Genomic DNA, 27881 nt, shown 5'->3' with positions numbered 1-27881 from the left:
AGTGCTTACAATTTTGATCATGACTTGGGCATACATGTGTCATTTGTTATGATTTGCTGAGCATCCTAAATGTTTTTGGTATTTTCACAACCTAAATATTAAGAAGCCTGTGAAGTGGAATTGAAGATAAATAGATAATATATATTCCTCACATTTGAAATTAAATGATCCTTAGGAAAAATATTTTTGCTTATTATAATTTTCAACCAAAAATACTGAGTTGGTTCGATATAACTTTTATTTAAATAAAAATTACAATTTATTCGTTTACAAGACAAGATTAAATGAAACTTAATATAACTACTATTTAATTTTTTTAAATGTTTATTTAGTTTTTGAGAGACAGAGCACAAGTGACAGAGGGGCAGGGAGAGAGGGAGACACAGAATCTGAAGCAGACTCCAGCTGAGCTGTCAGCACAGAGCCCGACGCAGGGCTCAAACTCACGGACCGCGAGATCATGACCTGAGCCAAAGTCGGACGCTCAACCGACTGAGCCACCCAGGTGCCCCATATTTAAAATGAAATTACAGAGTGTACTGACATTGACTTTATGTAACTAAATGAACTCATCATATTATATATAACACATGAAAATTATCTTCCATATATTATGAATTGACATTCAAATCCAGAACTCTTATACATAAATTGAATTTCATGTTACTAAAACGTGTTTACTATACATAAATAGTTATTGTGAATGTGTTTTAGACCATCCCAACATTTGTTCTTTCCTTGATAAACATTTGGGATTATGACATATGAAGACACTGTATAAGGGAAATTAAATCAGCTTTGATCCCATTATTAAGAAATCCATACAGAATAGGATTCAGACAACAAGACATCATGCCTAACAAATGACAGATGCAATACACCAACTTGAAATGCCTATTTGAAATAAGGTTATCATTAAAATCAGTTACCACATGGAAAAGGTGTAGTGGCATCCAGCTAACAGCAAACACCAATATCAATATGGTTAGTCTATAAAAAACACTTCGAGATCTCTTTTTTATCCTCATGATCGAACGGTTTACTCTCATTTCATGAACGTCTGAGTTTTCTTCAGGTTTCATCTCAAAGCAGGTGGGGACTCCTGGTATGAACTTACTGGATGACGAGAGCTGACTTTTTACAGACCCAAAGTTTTCTGGAAGCATTCTTGAATGGTTCTCTTGAGAAGGTCTTGCTGGAGCAGGTAACACGCACGCTGTCTTCTTGCTGTATCTTCTTCTGTGTTTTCTGATGAATGAATAGCTCCATTTCTGGCTGCTGGAAAGTTTCCCCTGAGGCCCACTCTTTTTGAATGGATGAAGAGTTAAGTTGATCATCTCATTTTCTTCTAGTTTGCTTTCTTGGTTGGACAACCCACAGCTTATACTCCTGCAGACACTGGTATGACTTATGGTTAGACACACCAAGGGCAGAATATACTGAACTAGCAATAAAGAGATGGTAAAAGCAATTCTGTATGAATCGGATGGCCACGACTCAACGCATAAATATCTGCTGCTCAGCAGTGTTGAGCCAAATGTTTCCTGAAGTTCCACCAGACTGTGAAACACTGGAAGGGGAGAACAAATTGCAAAACCTAGCGTCCAGACAGTAGCTATCAAGAAGTAGCCATGGTTTGCCGTTAAATTATTAGATATAGGATGTTTTATCATATGATACCTGACAATGGCAATTGATATTAAAATTAAAGTTGAGACCAGAACTGAAACACACTGAAGAAAAGGCATAATATGACACATGACTTTGCCAAACATCCACTGATCCAGCAAGACGGAGGTCAGTGTGAAAGGTGAGCAAAACAACACAACCAAGATATCAGAGAAGGCCAAATTTCCTATGAGGAAGTTTACTGTAGTCTTCTGGTTACGCTTTCTCATGAGTGCCATTAAAATAAGGAGATTCCCCATGAAACCAAGAAGACTTACAAATGTATAAAGTCCAATCAGAAAATACTGCAGGTCATCTACACTGCTTTTATAGTCATCCCACACTGGGAAATCAGAGCTCCGAGGGGCCCCAGTACTGTTCTCAGTGGCAAGTGTCTTGTTATAAAAGTCCTGGAGCTCTAAATCCATATCACAGTCCTGCTTGGAATAAAAAGACATTAGTTACCAACTTAAAAAAAAAAAGTTACGTGACCACTATAAATTAATACACTGAGAGGGAAACTAAATTTTACAATTTGCTCCTGTTACCTTACTAATCTCCCAAAAAAGTTTTGGGAGGTCTTGAACTGGTTCTAAGAGCACAGCAAATATCAGCCAATAACAATTACAGTAAATCTAAGCCTACCATCACTTCTGTGGTGTGTTAATGTGTTGTAAAATAGCAAACCTTGTTTTTTAAATTTATGTAGATATGACGAAAGGGAAGGAAAAGGCAAATATATGTAAGAACTTCAAGATACCTAATTTACAACAGCTCATTGCTATCATTTATCCTGTCACGGTGCCTACTCATGGGGTAGTCACATAATCTTACCTTAAACATTCCTTCATTTCCAACTTCAATCAAGGTCAAACTTAAAAGTCACCTATGCTAAAGTATTCCTTAGTCTACTCAACTGGATGTGATCTCCTCTTTGGAACCCCCATACTGCTCTGTTTATAGCTGTCTGATGCGAATGTCACAATTTGCTTTGCTATGCAATTAAAATGCATAGCAGCCTCCCTTATTTATTTATAAGCAATGGAAAAGCAGAAAATTGTCCTTTATTCACTGTGGCATCTACCACAATCCATGGCCCAATAACTTCACCATCGTGGGTGCTAAATAAATATTTATGGAAAAATGAAAAATTCAAACAAGTGTCTAGTATCTTAAATATTATCTTGTTCAAATTTAAGCTTCTCAAGTGTAGAAAGATCACCCCAGGACTTAGGTGTATACAGTGGGCACTTAATAAGTGTTTATCAAGCTGTACTGTTGACTCCGTGTGCACAATACTGGATGGCAGTCATTCCATGATCAATTCTTAGTCCTTTAAGAGGTGCCAGATTATCATGAATTAGGATAGCCACTGGCCAGCAGTCTGCTAGTGTTTAAAAAAAAATTACCTGTTTACTTTTTAAGTTAAAAAGTGAAAATAATTTTCAGCTTTAAAAAGATTGAATACATTCATACGGCCGAATGAAAATTTATATCTTAAAGTTAAATGTATAAGTAATACCAATATCATACCCCATAATAAGTTTTTTCATTTCAAACAAAATTAATAATGTAATATTATTAATAGCACAATGGTATTTCTTATTTATTGCTACATACTGGAGATTTGACAGTATTGCCTGATGAAACACAAACTGTCTATAATATATCAGTAAGAGGCAAAAGGGACCTCTTGTCCTCTTTTTTAATTTTTTTAATTTTTTTTATTTTTTAAGGTTATTCATTTTTCAGAGACATAGAGAGACAGGCCCAGGTCATGATCTCACAATTTGTGAGTTCAAGCCCCGCGTCGGGCTCTGTGCTGACAGCTTGGAGCCTGGAGCCTGCTTAGGATTCTGTGTCTCCTCCCTCTCTCCCCCTGTCCCTCCCCAGCTCATGCTCGCACTCTGTCTCTGTCAAAAATAAATTAACTTAAAAAAAAAATGTAAACAAAAAAAGTTACTCACGTGGCCTACTGAATCATTTTATTCATCATATTATCAGATAATTGCCTCCCAGTAACTACTCTGAATGGATTAGTGAGCTTCTAATCAAAGTAGCCTTGACTGGCCTTTTTGCCTAATTTCCTGGGTTCTGATAACCCCTGGTTTCATCTACCTTGTTTATAATCCTATTTGTACTTATAACGTGTACAGGTTGTTCCTCTGTATCCTGCTTATTCATTCTTCTTTTGACTCGCTTTCTTGAAACAATCCTTTTTTGTTGTAGATCTGTGGTTACTGATTGCTTTTTCTACTACCAAGGTAAGGACAAAAGAGAAGTTGCATAGATGATTCTACAATGGCTTTGTGTTTTCTTGGGGCATGTAACTGGAGGATGATGCTCCTTTAAAGTAAAATATTACTCTCCACAATTTTTTGAAGGAAGAGGAAATGCAACATAATTTGAGGTAATAGAAACAATGGGGTTTTGAGGCTTAACTTCAGATTGTCTCCAATGCAGTGGTCAGTCTTCTCCATTGGACTGTAATGGAGATAAAGGAAACATCTTAATTCTTTTTATGATAGTAATGGTGCTTAAGAGAATTATGTTGTACATAGAGGATACTAAGTAAACACTTGCTATTTATCACTTAAGAAAATAGTTTAATTTTCCCAACCTTGAAATAATAGAAATGAATCATTTGGGGAATATAGGAAAATTCAGGATAGAGTGTGACTATAGGTCTATATATATGTGTGTGTGTGTGTGTGTGTGTGTGTGTGTATCTTTTTACATAGACATATATATAGGAACCACTGAAATTAGACAGGTTTTCAAATGGCCCTAAAATGAAATGAGGAGATACATCCATAGACAATGGTGATAGTTTAGCACTTTAAAATTTTAAATGAGGCATCTTCAGTCATAAAGGCTATCACATAAGCAACATAAAACTAAAATAGCAAAAAATATTTATAACATGTTTTTATTTAAATGTAAAAGAAATACATCAGATTGCATCCTGTCACTAAAATTTTTCTCTAACAATACATGTCCATAAAATCCTCAGTTCATTACATTATAAAAACCACTGCCTTATCAGTAAGCAAATGAAGGAAATGTCGTCCTAAGTATTCACTGGACACGGGAAACACTGAGGGCAACACTTCTTGCCCTCCTTAAAAAACTCTACTTTAAATACAATTTTAAAGGGGAGGCTCCTTTTACTAATGAAGAGCTAAGATTAGTTGTTCCTTCCCTTATTCATTCAACTAGCATTTACTGAACAGCTGACGTGCTAGGTGCTCTGCTAGGCTCTGGCATAAAGGTAACAAATACAAGGTACTATGTGGTAATATTTCCAGGGGTTAATTCAAGGCTACACAACAAGTAATTAATTATAGACTGCAAGTGCCTGAGATATAAAAGGCCCTAAATGGATTATGAATGAATGAATGACATTCTCCTGATTGCTAGTGATATACTTTTTTACTATGGCACAAACACACTGTTGCTGAAAATCATGGATGCTTACTTGTACCTATTGACAGATTGATAAATTATCATTTTTTCTTATGTTTTTTCCCTCTCCTAACATTCATTCATTTAACATTCATTTTATTTTAGTGTGACTGTGCTGCTGTTCCTCTAACACAAACCGATCCATCCCATCTAAACATAAAAATACACATGACACCTAACATGATGCTCTGCACTAAATGAGCATTTTGTGAATCTTTGCTCCAATGACTTCTCACGAGAGATATTGCAAATAGGGGGAGAAGAAAGGGGATGCAGAGCTATTTCTTTAAAAGTGCCCTCTTATAGGGCTCCCCCCACCCAGGGCAGGCTATCCAAAATGGACCACACATTGGCATGCAGATTATTTTGAGCTGAAAATAATCAAGACCCAAAAGACTCAGGAAGAAACTTTGACCTCCCCACCAACTGCCTAAAAAATTTTAGATAGGGGACCTGTACCCACAAAAGAGCTATTTATAGAGATTCCTTTTTACCTAAGAAACTTAACTGTATAACAGGGCAACCTTTGTTTTCCAAACATCTCCTACCTTCCTGCTAGTAGCTTTCCTCCCTTACCCCTCTCCTTAGCCTAGGATGACACATATGCCTCATTTTGCCTGTCTTTGGAATTTCCATGTCTGTGTAGATTCCCCATAGGTAGGAAACTAAATTTGATTTTCTCCTGTTAATCTGTCTCAGGGAAATTTAATTCTTAGTCCAACTAGAAGAACTTTGGACAAAGAAAAATTTCTTCCTCCCTGACAATAGCCAGGGGAGGTTTTAAACAGTAGGAAATAGTTGTCCAATAAGATTTGTCTTTTTTTTTTTCTTTAATTGAAAAATCAAAGGTAGAGGAACTACTTTAAAATGAAAAAAAAAAAAAAAAAAAACCCAAAACCACAAAGGATTTCTTTTCTTAAACTTACCCCTTCACTTCCCTGAAAAGCACAATAAGCAAACATATAATGGAAATGTAAATCTGTTTAATAATGATCTGCTTTTCAACAAGTGTTATAATGAACACTGTACAATCTTATGCAACATACTTTACACATAATAAAAGTAATGCAGTATGTGTACTTTCCTTCATCTCAGAGTGCTAAGCAAATTATGAGATGTAACCAGAAAGAATGTTTGAAAAGTGAAATATTATTTTAGAGGAAGCTTGATGCTGACTGTGTGAAACCTTTGTTGTGCTTACTTATGAGCTTTTCTTCTTTCGTACCCAGTTTTCTCTCTCGCCATCAGTTTCCACAGGGCTGTACATCCAACTTCAACCCTCACAGTAAAAAGTGGAAAAATATAAGTTCTTCCTCAAAGTGTGGTGACTGTGAAAAAGTCTTTGTAGACTTAGTGTAATTTTCTGATATTGTAATTTTCTTATAAAAATCGATCTATATCTGACACCGAGACAAATGAAATCTTCCCAATAGACTTTAAGTATGTGAGGTAGATAGCTCTTAAAAAGAATAATAGGGGGGAAACTCAGAGGATTCTAAAAGACAGCTTATATATTTAAATAAGGTTCCTTTGTTAAGATAATTCCCTGTCTTATGAAAATGCACATCTTTGCACAGAGGATGCCAATCACACACAAAAGAATAAAATACATGAATTTTTTTTTTCCTCTAGCAATGATAGAATATCAACTATCGCCGATTTTGCTATCATCCTGGAACAATGGCGAGATTCCATGTTCTCCAATATTCCCATGATTTATTTTTAAAGCTAGAGTCTGGCAAAATTTGAGTTGGAAAGATAAATACAGCTCTGCTCAGCTGACAAACACGCAGGCACGCGCCACCCTCCCTTCTCAAGTCTAACAGCAGAGTTTCTCTTCCCTTGAGAAATCTGAAATTTTAAATTGCATTCGGACTCAAAATTCTGTTGAAAGCCTCAGGCTATTCCATGATCTGTGGCCAAGTCTTTCGACTTTGATCCAACACAATGGTTCAGTTTCTTTAAAAGATAAACTAAAGGTCTGTGAACTTGGGGATAAAAATTCCCTGTTGGTGGAATTCGAGGTGTATGGATGTCTGGTATTGCTCGCATTTGTCATTTGAGGCCACCTTGCAAACAGGAGCGCAAATCCAGGCGCGCGGCTGCCTCCGGGTCTGCGGCCAGCTGCGGGACCGCGCGGCAGGTGGAACTGCCCGTGTGGAGCCCGGTGGACTGCGCCCCGGGACCTCGCCAGAGCCCGGCTAGGGCTGTGCACTAGCCGAGCACCCCGCGGGCTGCCGTTCCCTTGCCTCGGAAGCCAGCCGGGCTGCACCCGGGGCTCGCACCCAGGGGGAGCGCTAGGTCCCCGCGCACCCCCCTCCCGCCTCCTCCTGACCAAGCTCCAGCTCGGATTCCGGACACTCCTCCTGGGTTCGGCCAGCGCCAGTTCCACCCCGGGTGAGTACTTGCCCCGCACTAAAGAATTCCGCTTGGTCCCTTCCCTGCTCTCCCTTCAAGCCTAACAGTTGACTGTTCGGCCACCCCCAAATCCCCACTTTTTCACCGCGCTGCCTTGGGCTTCCCCACCCTCCATCTCGGGAGATCCCAATACACCCGGGGACCGGGGACCGGGGACAGGGGTGCGGCTCCCGGGCCCGGAGCGGACTAGCCGCGCGAGCCAGAAACGGCCTCGGCCCCTCCCTGCAGGCCCACCCCCGCGTGGAAGGGAGCGGCGGGGAGAGGCTGAACCCCATACCTCGGGGCTCCCGGGCCGGTGCTGGTGCCTCGGTTCCCGGGAACGCGGTCGCTCCTGCGCCCGAGCGAGCGGCGGCTGCAGGGGGAGGACCTGAAGGTGGCGGTGGGAAAGTGGTGGGGGTAGGGAGGAAGGAGCGGGGAGCAGCGGGGGTTTTAGAGGCGCCTCGGGAACACGTGACTGCTCCCGGGACCCCAGAGACCCTGCTCCAGGGCGCCTGCTCCGCGCCAGCTTCTCCCCAAGCCCGGGGTCGGGGCATCCCAGCTCCTACCTTGCTGTTTGGGGCCCCAGGAGGAAGCTGCAGGCCCCCGGCAGGGTACCCCGTCACACTGGCCTCTGGTTGCCGGCCGAGGCCAAGTTAACTTGACGAGCTGGGAGATTTTTGCCGGTTGTGTCCCCAGCCTGGTGAAGTGAACTCGGAGGCTTGAGCTGATGTGGGAGTGCAGGGGTACCTCTCAGAGCTTAGGCTCCCTGAGAAAAAGCTTCAAGGCCCAGGTTTTCCCTTTGTTCGGAAAAAATGAAAACCAAAACCAAAACAGAATGCTGCTCTTTCTCCCACCCTCTTGGAGTGAGCAAGGGAGAAGTCTAGGTGGAGAGGCTGATCTGGAGGGGCAGGGGACACAAAGGGGTCAGCAATTTGATCCATCGCGGAGAACAGGAAAAAGGATTTATTCCCACTTCTAAGGAGAAGTAGTTGTGGGAGTGGGCAATCGGCGTGGAGCGGAGAAGTGAGGGTGAAATGGGATCCACGTTTCCCAGGGCTTTTCAGTAACATAAAGAAGACTCGGGAATAAAGAATTGTGATAGGTTTTTTTCTTAAAAAACAAAACAAAACAAAAAACCCAACTCATTAACCAAAAAACACCACAAAACTTAGCCCTCTGTTTCTCCTCAATGTGATTCCCATCCTCAGTGTTTCCCAATCTGTGGTGCAGGTTGGCCTTATTTTTGTCAGTCATTAGTTGGCAGGTATTTTAGGCTTCTCTGCCCCGTGTGCGTGTACGTGTGTGTGTGTGTGTGTGTGTGTGCGCGCGCGTGTGCGTGTAAGAGGCAGGGAGTGGCGAGAGAGAGGGATGGAGAGACACACTGGAGAAAGAGATTGGAGGTAGAGATCCCTATGTTTTTGACCATGGCCTTGCAGGAGGAAGATTGTATTTGTTGTATATTTCAAAACTGAAAATGATTATGTGACAATCATAGCATCGAGTGCTTGGTGTTTGGAGCAATCCAATGGGGCAGGCATTCTGTAAACTGGAGAGGACCATGTCTCTTGGGAGCAAGGCGATTTGTAAATGTAATTTCTGGGGGCAGCAAACCCTAGTGGTTTCCCTAGAAGTCGACCAAAATTCTTGTGCCTCTTCTCTGCTGAATTTTAACATATGACACCCAAGGGATCTATACATTGTCATTGTGTCAGCTAGAAAGGCATCCAAGAGCTTTTAAATACCTCAGGCAAATCCAGTTCCTATTCCATTCTTTTCTGTTTTATTTCTAGAATTCTAGTACATTCTCCCCAAATGCTTGACAGAATAGTCAGTCTGAGCAGGCCCATTGGATCCTGCAGTCGGTGAGCTGAGGGATGGTAATGTCAACACGGGGGGACTGGTGAGAAAACAAAGTTTGGTTCTTAGACTTTCTTAACTCCAACATCTGCATGGTTACTGCACTACACATTGCCACATAAATGTCTATGCTTCCATCCGTTGCACGGTTATAATACATACCTTCTTCAAATATGCATTGTCTTTAAAACAACTTCTAAATGAACCCCATTGTGACTGTCTTCTAAAATATTAGCTATGGTGCAAGCTTTTGTATGTTAAAAATACAAGATGGATTTTATTGTTTTCTTTTCCACTAATTTGTTTTTTTTTTATAATATCAACCCTTAGGTTGAAGTAACTGTTATTATTAGAGTATTAAAAATAAAAGGCCAACATGTGATTGAGATGGAGATTTTGATTAACCCACCATTCCTTTCCCACTGCATACACAAACATGCAAGCCTCAAAAAGGGAGTCAGAATCTCTTCTTTAAATACACATTCAACATACATGGAATAAACAAATTATTAAGAATCTTTTTTTTTCTAAGATACTGTCAACTTGAAATTTCAACAGTATGCTACATAAAGAGGAAGATATGAAGATCAGTGTGCTTTTATCTTCAAAGTTCCCAGGAGGGATTCAAAACTAATCATCATCACTCTTTGTAGACCATAATAAGTAATTTTGTTCCTATTTTATGGAGTCAATTGAAGCAGGTAAAGTACTACCTCTGGGAACACAGATAGTAATGTCCACTTCTGCTCTATATATTTTTGCTACTCACTATTTATAAAATACTCATTTGGGAAATTAAGTTGGATTTTATGCATGCTACGAAATTAAACTGGGTGTTTTCCAGTTCTCATGGTTCTTCATCAGTTATGAAAGAAAGCATATCTCTAAAGGTGAAAGTTAAAATCACTCGGACTCCTAAGACAAATTATTGAATAATAAAACACTCTCCAAACAATGCTTGGAGTGACGTTTCTCTGAGGAACATGTCTGTTGTTTTTGTCAAAGTTATTGCTGTATTTTAATAACAGGGACCATTTGTGAAGGATGAATACTAAAGTGCTTTAACATAATCTCAAATGATATGTAATGTTGATATATAGGAATATATAGGAATAGTGGTGACAAATAAAGTAGAAAAATAGTGTTACTTTATGTGATGCATTTTATTTCTGTGAAGATTTTTGTTACATTCATGAAGAATGTTACATTCATGAAGAATGTTACATTCATAAAGAACATTTCTTTTGCCACTGTTTCTATCATGGTAAATTTAAATCCTTAATTCTTAAAAGATGTGGGAAGGGCCATTTCTGGGTATTACCAAAAATGTTTTTGTGATGCTGATTGATGCATTGATTTCTTTGGAATTGTTATAGTTTGTCATATAATCAATATTTAGGACTTAAAACAAGAAACTAACATAATTGTGAAATACAGGCAATTGTTTTAAGGAACGAAAACAAAAAAAATATTAATCCAAAATGTCGAGTGCATAGAGCCATTTTCCCAGATAATTCGATGATAATTTTGAGGTCCTAAGGGGGCACTATAAACACATAATTGCCTTCTTCTGACAAGCACTGTGCTACTTAAGCAACACTTTATCTTTCCTTTTGATTTTCTAACGATTAAATCATTAAGCATAAAATAGTGACTGATTTCCAAACAAGATGTATGGTTCTTTTTTTAAAATAAATTTGCCATGTTAAAAATACATAAACACATATATGTGATACACATATATATATAGTTATACAATCACAAATCACAAATGTATTTGTATAATGGACACAACCAGAACACCTGGATTTCATCCAGGTTTTATTCCAAATTACTGGCCGGGCTTTAGACGAAACACTTGACCTTTTTAGTCTTCACTTTCTTTGTAAAATGAAATGCTTTGACTAGTAGATATGGAATCCCCTTTGAGCTCTGACTACCTATGACTTTATGCCTTTAAGAAGTATGCATTATAGACATATGTGTAGAAAAAGACACTTTTTGGATCTTCAGAAAAATGTTATGGTCATAGAAATTGTTTCTCTCCTCTCCATATTAGAAAAAAAGAAGAAGAAAATACTGTTGATAGTTTTCCATTATACTGGCACGTTCTCTTCCCTGCAGCTATAATAACTATATAATGATACTTGATACATTCTTATTAAAAAATGTGGATGTCTTACATATGAACAAATGATTCTTTTTTTTTTTTTTCTTGGAGAGAGAGAGAGAGACAGAGTGTGAATGGGGGAGGAGCAGAGAGAGAGAGAGGGAGACAGAATCGGAAGCAGGCTCCAGCCTCTGAGCTGTCAGCACAGAGCCCGACGCAGGGTTCGAACCCATGAACTGTGAGATCATGACCTGAGCGGAAGTCAGGCACTTAGCCAACTGAGCCACCTAGGTGCCCCAACAAATGATTCTTTATCTAATTATATCATTTTAAAAATTTCAGCACAAGATACAGAAAAGAAGAAGAAGACATAATATTTCTATCATGTAAATCCATATATAGGCCATATATTCTTCCCTTCTGTAAATCAAAACAAGAAGTGGTGGTGTTGATAAGCTCCCCCCAATATTGCTTTTTAATATAAATTTCCATTTCTTAGCTAAATTTTCATGGTTAGTATTTTAAATCATACTTACAAGTTTAAATATAGCTTTACTATATTTAAATGGAAATGAAAGAGAAATGGTTTGTTTGTTTTTGATGGTTTGTTTTGAATAGTCTTTAAAAAGAATGTTTAAAGAGGTGCTCAAAGCAAAAGCCCAGAATCAAAAGTTGATTAAATGGCGGTTAAATGATATGCTCTTCAAAAATGTATCTGTTGCCGTATTCTTATTCTTATCACGCTCACAGGTACTTCAGCTTTTAAAAGTATATTATTCAGCAAGTAGAAAAAGTTATGAGACATTTTCATTACACATTATATGCATTTTTAAAGGCAGTAGGATTCATTTTTCAAGCTTACACTTAATGGGGAAAGCAGAATCAATACATAAAAAAATAAAGAATATGAGAAGAATCAAGACAAGTATACAGTAAGATATATATGTATAAAATATATATTTACAGATATGTAAAGTATATGTATACATGTAATATGTGTATGTATAAAAATAGCAATAATCCACCATAACTAAAATTCCCAAGACATTTTTAAATGAGATGAACAAATGGGTTTGGTTTGTGATGTTCATAGTTTGCGTTATCCTACTTTATTCCTTGTTCTTCAGCCCTTCAGGAGAACTTTTGTCAGTATCTTATGATACACCAGATAGAATTCTGGGCTGTGCGTTTAAGGAGATGAAAAGAGTAGCCACTACCTTCCAGAAATGTGTGCAAATAAATAATTAATTACATATAGCGTACTAAATTCTGTGTTAGAAATAAACTTAGAGTCCTGCCGGAATATAAATAAGACACATTCAGCGTATGGGGGCATTTGGGGAGATTGAGAGATATAAAAGAGGGCTTCATAGTAGACAAGATCCTTGAACTGAAGCTTGAGGAGGAATTGATGAAAGTTAAAGCTCCAAATGGCAGGGATGGGCAAGTACGAAGTGGGGAAATAGCGTCAAGGCGAGAGAGGGTGTTCCAGTTGGAGAAATACAAATAGTTCAGTATGCCTGAGTATGTGGGAAGTGGTAGAGGATGATACTGAAAATATTGGTTAAAAGGACATGGCACTTGAAGGGTTCAGAGAGCAACTCGACTATTTAAGCTGGGGAGGGATATTACTGGAGGGCTGTGAAAGCCACTGAGGCAGAGAGACCATTTTGCAGACAAAGAAGTACAGCTTGATGGATATGAAAGAACACATCTGAGACATGTTTAGGGGGTAAAATCAATGGGAATGTGTGAGCAACTGAATTTGAGGGTGTGAGAGAGAAACACGGGACAATTCTTAGATTCTGGTTTGAGGGATAGAGATGATGACAATGACTGAGATCCCATCTACTGACTGAGAAGAGAATTTGCCAATGAAGCCTGAGAGAGATCTGTCCTCTAGAGAGAGATTTAGGGTTATGAGTATACAAGCATGTAATTGATGGCAAAGAATATGATTATGCATTAAGGGTTTAAAAAAAGGAGAAGATTAAGAATGAGATGATAAATTTGGGGCTGTCTGGTCAATCAAGGAAGAGACAAGACCACAAAAGGCAGTAACACACAAGCCTTTTTGGGTGGTGGTCTTGGACAGAGTTGCATGATGGGAAGTCTCTCCCAGCAACAGTGCCTCCAGAGATAACAGCTCATCCAGGGGTGCTACATCCAGAAGAGAGATAGGACAGGGGACTCTTGGGGAGAATGGGAAAATAGAGAGTGGGCTTATTTATCTAGGTGACATCCCTCAGTGGCCAAGTGGGGAGACTTGGTTCAGAAAGCTCCAAAGGGCAGCAACAATTTGGTATCTGTCATGGCGATAGGATTTGTTTCATCTCTGGTTTACACATGATGGGTTCAGCTTCTCAGAGTATGAAAAGTAGATGGATTCTAACTGGTTAAAAATATACATATTAAAATTAATTTAAAGCAATTAGATGTGTGAGAATTTGAGTTTGGTGCTGTCTGGCTTTGGGCTAATCGTCGTAGCCTGCTGTGAAGAAGAAAACAATATGGGGGCCACTTTAAGCTAATACACATGTGCCATCTTGGGCCGATTTATATAGTAGGGTCCTGGGAAGGAAAACAGCTAAAGAAGTAGAGAGAGACAGCAGATCCTGGGAGAGGAGACTGAGGAGCATCCAGGAGGGGATGAGTAAAGCCTGCAGTGTGGAGTTCATGAAGTCAAAGGAAAAGAAGATTCCAAGAGCATAGGATGGTGTAAAGAGTCAAATGCAACATAAAGAATAAATATAATAAAGTCTGAATTGTGTCCACGGGCTTTGGTCATTGGTGTTATGGGCAGAGGTGGGTAGGTGGGCCATATTTGAGGAGCAAATGAGAGGACAGTAAATGTTTTTTTTATTTTGGGAGAAGTTACCAGAAAGAGAAGCAACTACAAAAGCAATGACATGGGTGAGGGAGTTACAATGAAAGAGTGAGCAATTTTATTTTTGTTTTCGTTTTAGTATTGAGCCAAGAAAACGGAGTTGTTGAATAAACAGGTGTTATACTTATATTATTGTGTAACAAACCTCCCAAATTTAGTGGAATAAGACAACAACTCACTCATGGAATTTATTCTCATGGATTGAGTGGGAGAGCACAATGGTGGTGGCTTGTCGCTGTCACTTGGTGTTTCGGGTGTCAGCTGGGAAAACTCAGTGGGCTAGGCTGACTCAAAGCCTGGGGGCTGAAACAGCTGGGAGAGAGGATTCACTGCTGAAATGAGGGATATGGAATTTAGGGAGTAAATACGCTATCATTTTTACTTAATTCAGAAGGAAGGGGGAGTCCATTGAAAATGGGATATGAGGTAGGAGACTAGGGGAGAAATGTGACAATTTGAAATATCTTCTAAAAGGAGAGACATTGGAAGTCACTCAAGCCCAAGAATTTTGGGGTGATATTTAAGGTTCAACGAAAGTTTTGAGTGTGTAGTTTCAATAATCTATGCAGTTGCATTATTTTCACCTATGTGCTATGCTAGTAGAGAGTGGTAGCCAAGCAATTTCCTGGGTTCAGAAGAGTCCGATTATACCCCAGCCCATCTTTAGATATTTTTCCTCTTTGTAGATTTATATGTATCTGGAGAAAGAAAAGCAACAGCTAGACTTTAAACAAAGGAATGAAGAAGGGATACTTACCTAAGCAAAGTGTTGTGAAAAGGTCTAATGTTAAGCCTGAGATTTGGGGAGTGGGGCAAGATGAACTGTCAGACATACTTGTCATAGACGATACAAGTTTCAGAGGTGGTGTTCACACTTGTCCTTCTCACCAGCTATTCCTACTCCATGTCTTTGAGAGGAGATATGAAGTGAATAGTGACAAAAATCAAAACAAATAATAGTAACAATGGCAAGCTCTGTTCATTATACCATGCAATAAATACATAATGTGACACTTTTGTAAAATAACATTATACTTTTGTTGAATGTCTGAAGGGTGTCTGACGAGGTGAGATCTACAGTAAAATGTTTGGATATTTACTAAATAATTTTAAGAGTCTAGTCCTCTATAGTCTTATTCTGACAGATTTAAAAAAGATACTCTCAGTCTGTGGGCTATGTGACTGAATGAGAACTTTCTTGAAGTGCATTCCCGTTTCTAATCAAGAACAAATCCATAAATATTACTTAGTTCCTCTACACAAGGAATATATTGAATTGTTTGCCTACATACTTGTATAGTAACATTTTAAAGAAAATTTGCACTCCTTTCTGCTAGTTAAGTCCCAAAAACAATTAATAATTCTTAATTAGTTAGTCCAATGAATCCAATTGAATTAAGTGATTGTATTGACTATTTGATTGTACTAACCAATTTAGTCAAAACTCTTTACCCCCTATATTTCATTGGTTTTAAGATGAGGACTTTATTAAAAAAATATTTTAGTACTCTCACTTTGAGATTCTTTTATAATCGATTGTGTGTCATTGCTTTACTGGAAGCATTTTCTCTCTTTCTCAGTGGTCCATAAAATAATGTTGCAATCTATATTCTGTGACATCATCGATTCAAATAAATGCAATAGGTAAGTTACAGAAAGAAGGAAAAACTGACACCTAATTAATGCATAGACTATGAACTGATTCACCAGCATGGTTCATATTAAGTTTTACCCCAGTGGAATTTTCTCCTTACAATATCATCTACGTTCTAGTTTACCTATGTAGTGTTAATGCCTATCAAGATTTAGCTGAGCGATAATTTATGACAATTTTCCTGTATCAAGGCCTAATAGCATTTTAGAAACTTTAATTAACTCTTGGAGCAGAAATTCATCAAGAGACCAATAAAGTAGTTACAATGGATAAATTCCAGCAGCAGGTAGAGTGATACACTTTTATCTAGGCAGTCATTGAATCATGCAATTTAAAGGGCCAGACCATTTTCTGGATGATAAAACTAAGGTCTACAGAGATTTAATGAGGAAAGCCTATTCTTCTGTTTAAATGACAGAACAAAAGACTTGCCCAAGAGAACATGAGAACAGGTCATTAATTTAATTCTCCTAGTCATGGTTTATAGGTCAGAATGCTATGAAATTTCAGAAGGCAATACACAAAATGGAAAACTCTCTCCCTAGCGAAGAGGTTTTATCTAGTTTGAATTCCAAATAAGAAAGTATAAAACTGGCTGTTCATTTAAGAGTAGAAAAAGAATTTCTTTATTTCACACATATCTTCTCTTTAATACATCTTTTGAGGAATTCACATTACTCTTTAACACATGTCTTCTGAGGAACTCAGATTATGTTATTTGAAACCTTCCATAAGATTACATTATATAAGAGGATCTTCTGTTGCATTAGGTTATTATACTATCCTGAATTTTTTGATTTTACACTTTTTAAAATTTAATTTTATTTTACATTTTACACTTTGAAAAAGTACTTAGTAAATGATACTCCTGGAGAATTATACAATTTGCTGCTGTTGGTGAGCATTTCAAAACTTATTTTTGCATTACAGAATTTGACATAGAAAAGTCTTTGAGACCAATGAACTGTCAAAGAACGGTATTTAATATTAATATTTCAAGAATGCAGCTTTATGAATTTGCCTTATGGGGGACACTTTATGGCAATTCAGTTAGAAAGGTAAAATACAATGTCCATGTTTATTTGGGGCATTCTTGCAGACATGACTTTCTTAGCATTGTTGGGAAATACAGAAAGGAAAGTGTCTAATGAGTCCAGATTGTATTTTCAGCTCCAAAATATTTGCTGACATGGCACAAATGTTTACATGAAAATGTATTCTTCATGGAGAATTAAATTATTACATTTGTAATGCTTGGAGCAGAATAAAAATAGCCAGTTTGATGATCAAAACCTTGGGGCAAACTTGCTTCTCAGAATGTGACTTGAGGGAATGGAGTAGACAGGTGATTAGAAACCTAGAGTTATGGCTCTTTAAAAGAATTTAAATTCCTAAATTATGCCTTATATTTTCATCCTTAGTTGAAACAAAAAAAAGAATAAAAGAAAATATACTTGCCATTTTACCCTGTTTAACCAGTAGTAGGATTTTGTAAAATGTATGTTCCCATCTACTATTGTAGTTTATTTATTACATGACCACGATATTTTAAATCTTGATCATAATCCCTTTTCAACTATATAAAAATGTCTAAATACAAATATTTTAGAAAGATTTCCTGGAAAAAAAACCAGATGTTTACCACACTATACAAATAAATGAGCTATGACTTATACTGAACTTTAAATACTGTTTATTTTGCCAGAGAAAGAAAACATATTTTAACAGTGTAAAGTTTAGGTCATTCCCTTTGTCTTGGAATTTTTTTTTTTTTTTTTGGTTTGAAGACAGAATGCAATCATAGTTGTTATGTAACAAAACTTTTATGCATATCCTAGGCAGTATCTTGTATCTTTATTAGGAGCGCTTTTTATTTTTTTTGGCAGCTTGATTTGGAAGAAGTTTTATTCATCCTCACCAGTAAATAATGTGTGTGTGTGTGTGTGTGTGTGAGTGTGAGTGAAATACACAACTTTGGTTTTTCAGAGTGGAATACAACTATGTACAACATCTGAGATCAGTGTTATCAGTAGTGATCCTGAATCACCCGGCACCATGATGGCTTTGCTACCGTCAATGTACTCTGTGTACATTCCATTCTTTTCTTCTTAACGTTCAGTACAAGGGTAGATTAAGCACCGAGGAAGTGGCATTGACTTTTTGACCACCAGGGAAATGTTCCGTTCAGCGTGCTCCCCTAAAAAAAGCAGCTAGGCACTGGGAACAAACCTAACTGCATTTTCTCAGTGGAAAGAAAGAAGGACAAAGGCCAGGCTAGCTCATCCGAGATTTGCTACTTTTGCTTTTTAAGGTCTTCTCTTTGTTCGCTTTTAAAATGGGGGCAAAAGAAACCAAAAAACAAAAAACTTTTCGGTACTGGTGTGAGAAATATACAAAGGTCACCAAAAAAAGCAAGGAACATATTAGTAACATTGTTGCGGTGAATTTCACATTTCCTTTTCTCCTAAATAACACCCCCTTTCAGTCTTGACTTGGGCTGACGCTCCAGCTTTTCAGCCGGGTAGAAGTTCGGCCACAAGATGGCACTGACCTGCAAACAAAGGAAAACAGTGGCTCTGACTTTCTAAAGCCCTGTGACATTGTCTTGCTTTCCTGGGAGTCCAGGACTGTGGGGATGAGTGCTTACTTTCCTTTGCACCGTGCGTCTGTGTTTAACAACGTGTGGATATGTTTAATTTCTCTTCCTTCCAGAATTCCTAGGCAACGCACCCCCGAAGTGTATACCCAAGCTGAGGTGTTTGTGGGGGGAGCAGCAGGCGCTACTCGCGGGGCGCCGTCACGTGATCCGGGGATAAGGTGGAGTTCGGCTTTAAGGGGGCGTCTCTTCCTATCTTCATCAATCTTTAGGATTTGAGCAGGAGAAATACCAGCGGATCTTTTCTCCCGGCTCTATCCCTGCCATTACCATTCTTCCCGCTTTAATAAACGGGCGAAAACGACGAATCCAACAGAGGGTAAGTTTCAAGTTTACACCTTGTTAAGGACTTTTGAGGGGGTGGAGGATGAAAGACGAAGGAAAAAAAACCTGCCGAGTGCCCGGAATTGACTCTGGGAAACTGAGGTGGGGCATGGAGTCAGCTTTTCAGTTGGGCTCCCGGTGCAGGTAGGTCGCAAGGTGCTGCAGATGATCGGACAACTCCAAGAGCCCTGCCCATGGGTGGGGGCCGACGTTCGTAACCGGGAGTTGGCTGCATCCGTGCACCCTGCTCCGCGAGGATTTCCGGACGGGGATCTGAGTTCTTGCCTCTTCGGGTTCTCGTAAGGCTGTCTTCCCTTGACCTCGCGCATCTTCCACGGTTTTTTGGAGCTGGCTGCGCTAGAGGCTGCGCTGGAGTTTGAGCGGAGGGAACCGGTGGCTGGGATTGTCTGAGGAAGGGTGGGTTTGGCGAGTGACCACTCGCCGCTTTGGTCCCCGTCCCACCGCACGTGTCCCGCGGGGGGCCCGCGGACCCCAGCTCAGGCGCGGCGCCCCCGGACACTTGTGGGTTCCCTGCGTCTGGGCTGGAATGGAGCCCCGCTCCGTCGGTGCTGGGCCCTTCCAGTCTGTCGCTGCGCCCCGGTAGACACTCTGAGCTCTAGCCTTTTATTTCTGAGTTTCAGTCATCCAACTCTTTAGCTCCTTTTGGAACAGCGATGATGGAACCCGGCAGGGTTAGGAGATTGGGCATGGACTGGAGGTAGATAGAGGTGGCTTAAGAGTGTTCAGTTGGTCTCTCCAGGTAGACAGGCGAATGCCTTAAGAACTGAAGTTGGTCCAGAGAGAACTGGCTGTGCTTCTTTTATTTTTGGTTGGTTTGGATGCTTTGTTTGCCAGTCTCATCACGGGTGGAGAGACCTTGATAGATGGCTGGCAAATGGAAGAGGGGGCCAGAAGTGTAAGAATGAGGAAAATCGGGAGCAGTTCACCTAACTACACTGTATGAAAAAAGGTGGGCACGTAAACGTGGCAGCAGGAATTTTGATTTAACCAGCCCATTTCATTCTTTGGTAACTGCTGGAGCACAGGAAAAAGTTAGGGGAGGGCAAAGAGGGAGTGTGTTTTGACATCTCTTTTCTTTCTTCTTTCTCTTTTTTTCTTTCTTTTTTTTTTTTTTTTCCAGATCGTTCAGATTTGCCATGCTTACCTGGGTCCTACGAAAAAAGCATATCTCACTAGGTGGCCCCCAGGCAGGGGGAAATGGAAAGCCTGCTTGTCACTACCTGGACAGAGAAACAGTATCTGTCAGTCCCAAGACTCTAGAATGCTTTCCTGGTAAAGAGAGCAGAAAGCTGTCCAGCCCAGTACCCCACCTATGACTAAAGACTAAGTGCTTTTCGGTGGGTGACTACTGCATTATTAGTCTCTTTCCTTATGGTTTTAAGGCAGCTGTCTGTTGAACCAGCCCTCCTGGGAGAGGAAGGAACAGAGAATTATATAACTCATGTAGATAAACTAGCAGTAACTTTGGGAGGCTCTATGTAATAAGGCTGACATTTCTTTTCCAAACACATAAGGTGAACAGCCAGTTGTGAGTATACAAAAAAATTTATCTGCTGCAGGTTATGACCAGAAACCCTGTATTTTCAGGTAGTAACAGCACTAAGAACAGCAAGCAGTGAAAGACCAGCATTCCAATTGGAAAGGATAAGGAAATTTCCCTTTGGAAGGGGGCCAATTTTCCATCTGATGATGTATGTAGTATTTCTATTTTGTCTCTAATTGCTCATGACAGCTATATTGAGATTTAACAACTTTTAATTTTTGCAGTGTCTTTAGTTGCATATCTTATTTTAAATATCAGAATAGTGAATGTCATTATTTTTCTTTTGCAAAGATTATGTGAATGCTTTCTCTCTGAGTATTATTTGCTGACAACCGTTCTTTCTTGAAATTATACTAAGGTAGGTCGAAAATACACATTTTATCCAGTGCAGAAGGGTTTTACCAAACTGGAATGACTACCCAACATGCACTTAGAAAAGGAGGCTTTGCAAACACTTAAAAAATAGTTTGCATTTTCTGTATAGTTAAATTAGCATCTACTTAATAGAAAGACTGCTATTCCTCACAGAGCATGTCCATCAAATATAATTCCAGAGGGTTCAGAGTTGAATTTCAGTATATTCACTTAAAACCATCTGCAGGAAGTGGCCTCTGTAGCCTGTAGTTGTAATAATTTGAAAACTTTTACATTAATTCCAGTATGTATGGAATTTTGTCAAAATAAGTCAATGGATTTAAATTTTCAATTTTTCTTCCTTTGCACTGTAAACGCCTCAGTCTGGGCCTCCACTAGCTCTAATCTGGATTATTGTATTAGCCTCTTAATGAATCTCCCTACTTCTCTTTCCTGTCTTAAATCTGTTGAAAGCAGCAGCTACAGTAATAATGTAAAACAAATCCTGTGACTTTACACCTTTGCCAAAGACTCCACTGGTTCCTCATTTTTCTCAGAGAAGAAGTCAGACTGTCCCATGGAATAAGGCCTTACATAATCTGTTCCTCTTCTGCTTACCCTTCCTAATTATTTTCCTACTAGTCTCTCTCTTACTTATCCTACTTATCATTGGTGTTTAATACACCAGGTAAACTCTGGCCTCAAGGATTTTGCCTTTGTTCTTTCCACATGGGATACAGTCGCTGACATATCAACATGGCCTCCCCACTCACCACTTTCAGGTCTTAGCTCATATGCCACCTTTTGAGGCAAACCGAGGCCTTCCCTACCACCCAGTAATAAAGTACAGGTCCCGACAACCCCAGAACCCCTTCCTTGCTTTATTTTTCTGCGTGAATACTTATCATCTGGCATACTATCCCTTTTACCAGTTTATTTTTTCTTGGCTTTCTTTGCCCACAAGACTGGAAACTCACTCCGTGAGGTCACTGTTGTCTCCACTAAAACAATGCCTGATACAAAATAAGTATTCAAGAGGTGTCTGTGTGGCTCAGTTGATTAAGCATCCCACTTCGGCTCAGGTAATGATCTCACCGTTGGTGAGTTTGAGCCCTTTGTGGGTCTCTGTGCTGAGGTGAGGGCTCAGAGTCTGGAGCCTGCTTCAGATGCTGTGTCTCCCTCTTTCGCTGCCCCTCCCCCACTCATGCCCTCGCTCTCTCAAAACTAAATAAACATTAAAAACAAAAACAAAATGTGTTCAATAAACATTTATTGGATTAATGAATTTTTTCAGAAACAATTCCTTTTTTAACACACAGTGGAACATTTTCCCCTATATACCTGACCTAATAAAATGATTATTATAATTAGCATCCATCTTGCTTGTTAAAAGGACTATGACAGAATTGAGTTATTGATGTTAGGATTAATTCACCCAAGAACCTGCTATTTCAGCCACGCACCTACTAGGTCAGTCAACACGGTTTTTTATTCTAAATCTAACATTTGCAAAGTCCTACAAGGTATACACACTGCCTATCTAAAAGAGGTTATGTCATAATTGGGAGGAGCCAGTTAAGGATTCAAGGGCACTTTCAGAGTGCTTTCAGAGATGAGTAGAGTTTGGATTGGTGGTGAGAAAGAACAGCCGGAAAGAGCAATGGCAGAGACGAAGATGAATGTGGAGGCTGAAACAGGCTGGGGGGCACCTGGTGGGCTGTGAGGACCTGGAAAAGAGCACTCACAATGGGGCTGTTGGAACAAGGAGGGAGGCAAAATGTAGAGGTCGTCAAGTGTCAGGCTGAGGGATGTACTCACATGTGTCTTAGTCCAGGATTCTGGTGGTGTTTAGTGACAGGGAACCAAGAGAAGTCATAGGATAAAGAGGATACACTTTTCTATCATGCGAGTTTCACTTTAAATAATGAAGAGAAACTCACAGTTCACTAAGTCATGTTGACTATCACGATAGCAAACTGAATATGAAGTACGCAAAATTTTCTTGCATTCTTCAGTGAGGAATTTTCAAAGAAATGTTAGATTATTGGGGCGCCTGGGTGGCTCAGTCGGTGAAGCGTCCAACTTCAGCTCAGGTCATGATCTCACAGTTCCTAGGTTTGAGCGCCGTGTTGGGCTGTGTGCTGACAGCTCAGAGCCTGGAGCCTGCTTCAGATTCTGTGTCCCCCCTCTCTCTCTGCCCTTCACCTGCTAGTGATCTGTCTCTCTATCAAAAATAAATAATGAATATTAAAAAAATGATAAATTATCCAAAATAAAAAAAGAAATTATTTTAGATTAGATATTTAGATAATTATTTTAGATTAGATATTTAGATTTAGATATTTTAGATAATTATTTAGATTAGATTATTCTCCAATGTTTGTTCTCAGACACTAAGAGACAGAGGTTATCTCTCTGCCTTTGGTATTCTTGAGAGAAAAATGGTAATTACTGCATTAAGTTTGTTTATTTTTTATTTACTTATTTTTAATTTTTTTGATGTTTTTTTTAATTTTGGGGGGGGGGGGTGGGAGGGGCAGAGAGAGAGAGGGAGACACACAGAACCTGAAGCAGGCTCCAGGCTCTGAGCTGTTAGCACAGACCCCTATGCAGGGCTTGAATCCACAAATTGCAAAATCATGGCCTGAGCCAAAGTCAGACACTTAACCAGCTGAGCCACCCAGGCACCGAATTTACTGCATTAAGTTTAAGAGTCATTATTTACTGGTTGTTGCACAGAGGAGGGGAGAGCCATGTTTCTAAAAACATTTACACTTGAAATCATTCCTCGTCTTAATAGTTTCATTCTCTCTAAATGTTGGAAATCTTTATTTTTATTCAGTTTTATAAAGCCAAATTGTGGTTTTATAATAAAAAACACCTCATGTTCTAGAAAGCAGAAACACTCAAAAAAAGGTTCATTAGAGGTGTCACTTAAAAGGCAAATGTTTCATTAAATTCTTACCTCCTTGAAATGGAAGTAAATCTGCATGCTTTTCTTTATTCTCACATAAAAAAGAAACAAATGCAATTTCCTTCTTAACACAAGCACAATGGCCTGTTAATTAACATAGGAAATCCCTAATCTCCTATATGTATTTAACAATCTAGAGGAAATCAGATTTTTTTTTTTTAAAGGAGCTTTTAACTTTAAAAAACCACCATTGTTTGTAATTTGTCCTGTTGGTGAGAAAAGAATCTTTGCATCACAAAATGCCGTGAAAGATCAAAATTACCACTAAAATGTAGACCCCTGCATTGTGTGGGTATACAGTCTAGCGGGGAGGGAGGATATTTACATGTATAAAACCTTAGAAATCCTTTGAAAGCTTCTGACATTAATAAAATCATAGAATCTTAAAAGTTAGAAGGAACTTCAGCGTTATCCAGTTGAATCTCCTTCCTACACAATGCAAGAGCTCCCCAGAAGTCTTTTGTGTAGTAGCTACAGACTCTTGTGTATGGAGCGCTCCATAGTTCTGCAGGCAGTTGATTTCATTTGATTAAACTTCTGTTCACATCATAGTGATGTGAAATTGGTTTTGTTTTTAATACCCACTAATATACTTCCCTTGGTCCTGTTTCTAGCTTATGTAGTCAGACATAATATTCTAAGCCCAGTTTGCTAACGTGCATGCTACCCATTCAGATATGAGAAGACGTCTATACCATGCCTATTCTTTTCTGGATTAGACATCTCCCTTCCACAGTCCTTCATAGGACAAAGTTCTCATGTTGCACTGTATTGGTCATCTCCTTTGGAATATACTTGTGCCAAATAATGTCTGCCTTCAAGAGCAGTTCAGTGTATTGCGGAGCTATTAGTACAACTTAGTGAATTATCTCATTTCTCTAATATAAGAGGAAGAATTAGGGAAATGTGGTTTTTTTTGCTGTTTTTCTTTGTTTCGTATCTTATGTTTTAACCCATACATTAAATTTTTTGTTACATGCTCATTTTTTACAATATTTAGGAATCTGTTGACAGTGGTTTATATAAGACTTTGGGCATGAGATTTACACACACCTTACTGATTTACAGACTACTGTATTTTGCTGAGTCAAAATGTAGTAATGTAGTCAATTGCTAGTTGCTAGCCCAATTAAAAATATTAGAAGAGGTTTTCCTCAAAATGTTGGCAGTGTTTCTGCTATTTTTTAAAAAAAAGGTGTTTATAGAGATTACATTTTGTTTCTTTATTTCAGTGTTTTCACTTAAAACAGCACTGTGAGTCAGAAGTCATTTTGACTGCCTTCGGTGAAATTAGTAATGCCATTGGTCATTTTCTCTTTACAGATTGTTCAGTTCAAGGGAATGAAGAATTCAGAATAATTTTCATAAATGGATTGTAATATGAAGAATAAGAATAAGCTGAATATTTGATCTGCTTTGAAGAAACATATTTTCCATTTGTCTAGAATAATCTATAACAACCAAACCAATCAAAATGAATTCAACATTAATGTCCCAGGTTGAAAATCATTCAATCCTATGTAATTTTTCAGAGAATTCCCAGTTTTTGGCTTTTGAAAGTGATGATTGCCATCTGCCCTTGGCCATGATATTTACATTAGCTCTTGCTTATGGAGCTGTAATAATTCTTGGAGTCTCTGGAAACCTGGCGTTGATCATAATCATCTTGAAACAAAAGGAGATGAGAAATGTTACCAATATCCTGATAGTGAACCTTTCCTTCTCAGACTTGCTTGTTGCCATCATGTGTCTCCCCTTCACATTTGTCTACACATTAATGGACCACTGGGTTTTTGGTGAGGCAATGTGCAAATTGAATCCTTTTGTGCAATGTGTTTCGATCACTGTGTCCATTTTCTCTCTGGTTCTCATCGCCGTGGAGCGACATCAGCTGATAATCAACCCACGAGGGTGGAGACCAAATAACAGACATGCTTACGTAGGTATTGCCGTCATTTGGGTCCTTGCTGTGGTTTCTTCTCTACCTTTTCTCATCTATCAAGTACTGACCGATGAACCGTTCCAGAACGTGACACTTGACGCGTTCAAGGACAAGTACGTGTGCTTTGATAAATTTCCATCGGACTCTCATAGGTTGTCTTACACAACTCTCCTCTTGATGCTGCAGTATTTTGGCCCACTCTGTTTTATATTTATTTGCTACTTCAAGGTAAGAAAACTTCCCCCTGCCATTTCCATTTTAACCTTCTTTCCACAGAATTCCACATTAACTTGGTGGTTCTATTTGAACTTTTTTTCTCTCTCTCTCTGTAGATATATATACGCTTAAAAAGGAGAAACAATATGATGGACAAGATGAGAGACAATAAGTACAGGTCCAGTGAAACCAAAAGAATCAACATCATGCTGTTGTCCATTGTGGTAGCATTTGCGGTCTGCTGGCTGCCTCTTACCATCTTTAACACTGTGTTTGATTGGAATCATCAGATCATTGCTACGTGCAACCATAATCTACTATTCTTGCTCTGCCATCTTACAGCAATGATATCCACTTGTGTCAACCCCATATTTTATGGATTTCTGAACAAAAATTTCCAGAGAGACTTACAGTTCTTCTTTAACTTTTGTGATTTCCGGTCTCGGGATGATGACTATGAGACAATAGCTATGTCTACCATGCACACAGATGTTTCTAAGACTTCTTTGAAACAAGCAAGCCCAGTCGCATTTAAGAAAATCAACAATGATGATGATGAAAAAATCTGAAACTGCTCTAGCATATGGCCCCAGATGACACCTGTCTAAAACCAAGCACAACCCACAACAATGCTTTTATTCCCCCAAGGAGTGAGGTTGTAATCATTTAAGAAAGACCAAGATTTGTTTGTCTTGCTTTTTACCGCTTTAATTGTAACTGTCATAATTAAATTCGGACAAAATGTATGGACTTTGGAATTTTCTGACATTAGTTTGACCAGACATCCTTGAAGTGCTTTTTGTAAACGTATGCATATAATACAAAGACTTTTATACTTGACTTGTTGGAATAAAATTGCTTTAAAGGACTACTACTGACTGACTTTAGAAGCACGGTATCTGATACGCATTAGATTGGGCTATCCCTATTTCATTAGGTTACACGGTCAATAGATTGGGCAATCCTGATGTAATGATAGACATTTCAGTCTGTTACAGAGGTGACAGCAAAAGCAGCATTCGAGATGTGGAGCTGAGTCTCTGTCTTACATACCTACAGTCTGAAGTCATTGAAGAGTGATTTGCATTTTTTTTTAAATTTAAGACAGGATTTAATTTGCTCCTGATTTATCACTTAAGATAAAAATGCATAAAAATACTTCTCAGCTGTGAATATCATGGGGAATTGGGCCACCCACAAGAATTAAGTGGGAAAGCAGTTCTCTAACTTCAAAACTATTTTGGTACCTGACAACCAAAGGGTTTCAGAGCAATTAATTAAACAAGCAAACTAGTAGTGCAGCAAATAGTTGAATTATATTCATCTGAATTGTTGGTCAAGAGGCTTTCCATTCTTCACAAACTGTTCAGTGTTTGTCCAGTTTTCTAGCCTAAATATATATGTGGCTTAAAGGTATTTCCAGCTTTCGATATGTAAAAACACAGAGTGTATTTTCCATACATCAGTGCCTATATAGTAACTCATTTTTAACTTTTTCAATGTCCGTTTTTAAAAGGAGGACACCAAAGTATAATGTTAAAAGAATGTTCACCCTGGCTGGCAGGGATAAATACCTGAAAACTGAGAACACTTCATATAGCCCATTTTAACTTGTATGAACTGTGTGCCTTGTGTAGTCTTGTAAATAATGTACTGTATAAAGTACTAAGTGGTTGTGTTATATTAATATACTTAATTTCATGCATCCTGTATTCATGATTGAGGCTCAGAGTCATTTGGAGAGAAGATATTTTAAAGAACAAGATACAACTTCAGTGTATTATAAACGTATTAAATGTGTTTGATTTTAGAA

The 27881-nt window shown here is 38.8% G+C and overlaps 2 protein-coding genes across 6 annotated transcripts; one reads left to right on the top strand and one right to left on the bottom strand.

Moving 5' to 3' along the window:
• Positions 1–306: 306 nt before the first annotated feature.
• On the bottom strand, positions 307–7936 carry NPY5R (neuropeptide Y receptor Y5). The gene is made up of 2 exons (XM_060653849.2): positions 7829–7936; positions 307–2105 (listed from the first exon to the last, which is right to left on the bottom strand). Exon 2 carries the CDS (start codon positions 2094–2096, stop codon positions 756–758), a length of 1341 nt encoding a protein of 446 aa, XP_060509832.1. The 5' UTR covers positions 2097–2105; positions 7829–7936; the 3' UTR covers positions 307–755.
• On the top strand, positions 7424–27881 carry NPY1R (neuropeptide Y receptor Y1). 5 transcript variants are annotated; one of them, XM_081795583.1, is made up of 6 exons: positions 7440–7530; positions 15965–16028; positions 18751–19013; positions 20627–20730; positions 25234–26080; positions 26185–27881. In XM_081795583.1, the coding sequence occupies exons 5-6, from the start codon at positions 25385–25387 to the stop codon at positions 26635–26637; spliced, it is 1149 nt and encodes a 382-aa protein (XP_081651709.1). In that variant the 5' UTR covers positions 7440–7530; positions 15965–16028; positions 18751–19013; positions 20627–20730; positions 25234–25384; the 3' UTR covers positions 26638–27881. The 5 variants fall into 5 exon arrangements, with proteins under 5 accessions (XP_060509833.1, XP_081651709.1, XP_060509835.1 ...); XM_060653850.3 differs by lacking the exon at positions 15965–16028 and having other exon boundaries at positions 7424–7530; XM_060653852.3 differs by lacking the exons at positions 7440–7530; positions 15965–16028 and adding an exon at positions 20160–20376 and having other exon boundaries at positions 18721–19013.

The sequence above is a fragment of the Panthera onca genome, chromosome B1, assembly GCF_046562875.1.
Source record: "Panthera onca isolate mPanOnc1 chromosome B1, mPanOnc1 haplotype 2, whole genome shotgun sequence".
NCBI lineage: Eukaryota > Metazoa > Chordata > Mammalia > Carnivora > Felidae > Panthera > Panthera onca.
Note: the sequence above shows the minus strand (reverse complement) of the source record. Positions and strands in the feature narration are given on the sequence as shown.